Raw genomic sequence first — 3,633 nt, forward strand, 5'->3', positions numbered from 1 at the left:
GGGGTTCAGGTGCTGTGCCTTGGCAGTCAGGGCTGGCCCCAGTGCACAACTAAGGGATGCTGTCCCATTGTTTTATCCAGCTGTCAAAAAGTTGCCACATCCCACCCCAGAGGTGGCCGTGTCTCAACACCAGGTGAGGGGTACTTGTATAACCAGCTCTTGGAAATGTGATGTCCAGGAGGCTCAAGGAGACAGCTGATGTCCCCGGGGGTTGGGGGAGGTTGCGCTTTACGGGTGTCCTGATGAAAACAGGACAGAAAGGGCCAGGACTATTAGGCAGCTGCAGTTGCAGATGCTGGCCACTGGATGGCGGCCTAACCCCGGAGGATTGATGGTAATTTGCACCCTGAGAAATACTTTCTATTATTTATAACAGTTTGGGGAGGGTTGGTGGGAATTCCATGTTCTTTCATTTTATCCTGCCCCGGTCAGAACCTGCCCCTGGAGGCGGGTCTAGGAGGTGTTGGGACCTGCCCCCGAAGGGGTGGGGCATGTAGGGGGGGAGCTTTTCATTTTATGTTGGTTTAATCACCAGACTCTCATGATCCGCAGCATAGGGCAGGAGTCGCAAGCTGGAGGATTCTCTGCGACTTGAAGTCTTTAAATCACGATCTGGAGACTTCAACAGCTGAGATAAGGGAAATTGGGTGGGTCAGCTTTTGTGGCCTGCATCATGCGGGAGGTCAGACTAGATGACCATAATGGTCCCTTCTGACCTTAAAGTCTATGAGTCTATAATGCTGAGCATTCACCCCCTCCCATAGAGCTTATCTCTAACCACTAGACCGGACTCCCCTCCCAGAGCCAGGGAGTGAACCCAGGAATCCTGGCTTCCAGCTCCCCCCCCCCACTGCTCTAACCACACCCCCCCACTCCTCAGGTGGCGCAGCTGCTGGAGATCCCGGTGGTGGTGACGGAGCAGTATCCCCAGGGGCTGGGCCCTACGGTGCCTGAGCTGGGGGCCGAGGGGCTGAGGAAGTTCCCCAAGACCTGCTTCAGCATGCTGGTCCCGGAGGTGGAGCAGGAGCTGGGGGCACTGCCCCACCTGCGCTCTGTGCTCCTGTGCGGCATTGAGACCCAGGCCTGCATCATGGTACCCAGGGGGTTGGGAGGGGAGCCAGGAGTCTGGGTCAGTGCCCTTGTGGGGAGCTACCCGCTGGGGATGGGAACCAGGAGTCAGGGTCAGTGCCTGGTGGAGGGTATAAGGCTGGCTGGGCCATGGCTGTGATGGGGGAGGGAAGGTGAGGGTCCGGGCTCGCTGGGCCATGGCTGTGATGAGGGAGGGGAGGGGAGGGGGGTTCCGGGCTGGCTGGGCCAGGGCTGTGATGAGGGAGGGGAAGGGAAAGGGGGTCCGGGCTCGCTGGGCCAGGGCACTGACCCATCTCCCTCTCCCCAGAGCACAGCGCTTGACGCTCTGGAGCAGGGGCTGGACGTTCATGTGGTGGCCGACGCGTGCTCCTCCAGAAGGTCAGGCTGGGATGGGGGTGGACGGGAGTCCTGGCTGGGACAGGAACTGGGGGTGCGGGGAGGGGTTCCCAGCATACAGGACTGGGGGAGATTTGGGGAGGGGGCTGAAATGAGGAGCCTGGGTTGGGGGGGTTCCCAGCAGACAAGACTTGGGGGGAGTTGGGGGGGACCTTGGCTGGGAGGGGTTCCCAACAGAGGGGTGGGGGGGCAGTGTGGCTGTGGTGGGGCACTGGAGGGCAGGGGGATCCCTGCCCTCCACCCGTGGCCGCCCTGACGTCTCTCTCCCCCAGCCAAGTGGACCGGCTGGCGGCCCTGTCCCGCCTGCGGCAGAGCGGTGCCTTCGTCACCACCAGCGAGGGGCTGATCCTGCAGCTGGTCAGAGACGCCGCTGACCCCCGCTTCCGACAGGTACCACTCCCGCCAACCTGCCCCCCCAGCCAGTCCCCGCCCTGGGGCCAGATGGGAGCCAGCGCCCCCTAGAGGGGAAAGGCCCCATGCCCCATTCCCTGCCCCCCGAGCCAGCCAGTCCCTGCCCTGGGGCCGGATGGGAGCCGGCAGCCCCAGAGGCCAAGGCAGGGCGTGGGGCCTGTCCGTCGTCTGGCGTCTCATGCTCTGTTCTATCCTTCCAGATCCAGAAGCTCATTAAGGACCCGGCCCCGGACAGCGGCCTCCTCTCCCTGTTCCCAGGACAGAGCCCCGGCTTCAGCTAACCCTGTGGCCCCCAAGCCCCCCCTCCCCCGTTCCCAGCACATGGGGGCAGGGCAGGGCTGGAATAAACCCTTCAATACAGTGATCAGCTGGCACTGCGTGTGTGTGAAGTGCTGCCCCCTGCTGGCGTGTGTGTGCTTTTTGCCTGTCCGTCTCTCTGCTGTTGATTGAGCCTCGAAGCCTCGTGCCCCCCAGCAACCTGCGCTTCCCCAGTCCCACGCGCTTCCATTCCTAGACAATGTGTCCCGCCCCACTGCCCTCACCCCATCAGCCCGCAGTTCCCACCCCTCTGACCCCCCTCCCACGTTCCTCTCTTGGGGGGGCCAGCCGTACTCAGCTCCCCCCAGGGTCCCCCCCCCAACACTCCTATTGCTCTTAGCACCAGCCTCCAACAGGGGCAGGCCTGGAACAAAGACCCAGGCGGTTACCGTGGCGCTGCCGTCTCCATGACAACGGGATTATGTTCCACGCCGGGAACATCGGTTAATTGAGCAAACTGCCACATTTTGCTGATTCCAGCAACAGCCCCTCCCCCTTCTCTGCCCCCCAGCATCCCAGCCTCAGAGAGCAACCCAGGAGCCCCCGCACCCGCACGCAGCCCCTCTGGGGTGGGGCATGGGGGTGGGTATACGGGGAACCCTCGTCCAGGGCCGGGACATGGCCCCTCTGGGGTTGGGGGTGGGGGCTGGGTATACAGGGTCCCCTCGCCTGGCGCCGGGACGCGGCCCCTGGGGTGGGGCATTGGCCTGGTTATACAGGGACCCCTCGCTTGGCACCACATTGCAGCCGCCTCTTTTCACTTCCCTTTGAAAGTGAATTAAACTAAATCAAATTCGGGACATTTTAATTCTGAATATGCATCCGCCCATGGATTTAAAATGGCTCAACTAAGTCATTACAAAAGGTGATAAAGGGTTAATAGTTTGTCTATAAGGGGGGCCCTCAGGACAGTTAATCCAAATTAATTCTGAAAGTGGATGAGTTAAACCGCATTTTATCCCTGTGTGGACAGGTTTAGTTCAGTTTCACTGCATGAAGCTAAAGCGAAATCAGGGCACTTGAATTTGGAATGTGCGCATTCGCGCAGGAGCTTAATAAGGTTTAACAAATCCACTTTGAATTCAGAGATGGAGTTGATCTGGATTAATCTTCCCAAGTGTCCCCATGTAGACAAATCCTGAACCGAATTAAGCGAGGGTTTCTAATGCAGATTAACCAGCCTGCTGTGCATTCCCACCCATGGGGAATCCAGTTCCGTTGCCCTGGTGAGGCTCATCTCTCAGAGGGTTAACAGTGTTGCTGGCATGAAGTGCGTCCCCTGGCCTGTTTATGCCAACGCAGCCTCAGGGGCCGGAGCGGGCGCGGGCGGCACAGGCTGGGCTGTAAAGGTTATCCAGGCCTGGCGGGTGCAGCGGCTTGCAGAGCTACATGGAGGGAAGCCTGGGTCAGTGCTGGCAT

The 3,633-nt window shown here is 60.4% G+C and overlaps 1 protein-coding gene across 1 annotated transcript; it reads left to right on the forward strand.

Moving 5' to 3' along the window:
• Positions 1-80: 80 nt before the first annotated feature.
• On the forward strand, positions 81-2,270 carry ISOC2 (isochorismatase domain containing 2; the record flags this gene model as incomplete). The annotated part of the gene is made up of 5 exons (XM_026663402.1): positions 81-133; positions 881-1,093; positions 1,397-1,467; positions 1,758-1,875; positions 2,097-2,270. Coding segments are annotated over 5 exons (536 nt in total), but the record flags the coding sequence as incomplete, so codon positions are not given.
• Positions 2,271-3,633: the final 1,363 nt, after the last annotated feature.

The sequence above is a fragment of the Terrapene carolina genome, unplaced genomic scaffold (assembly GCF_002925995.2).
Source record: "Terrapene carolina triunguis isolate 2854851 unplaced genomic scaffold, T_m_triunguis-2.0 Scaffold33469, whole genome shotgun sequence".
NCBI lineage: Eukaryota > Metazoa > Chordata > Testudines > Emydidae > Terrapene > Terrapene triunguis.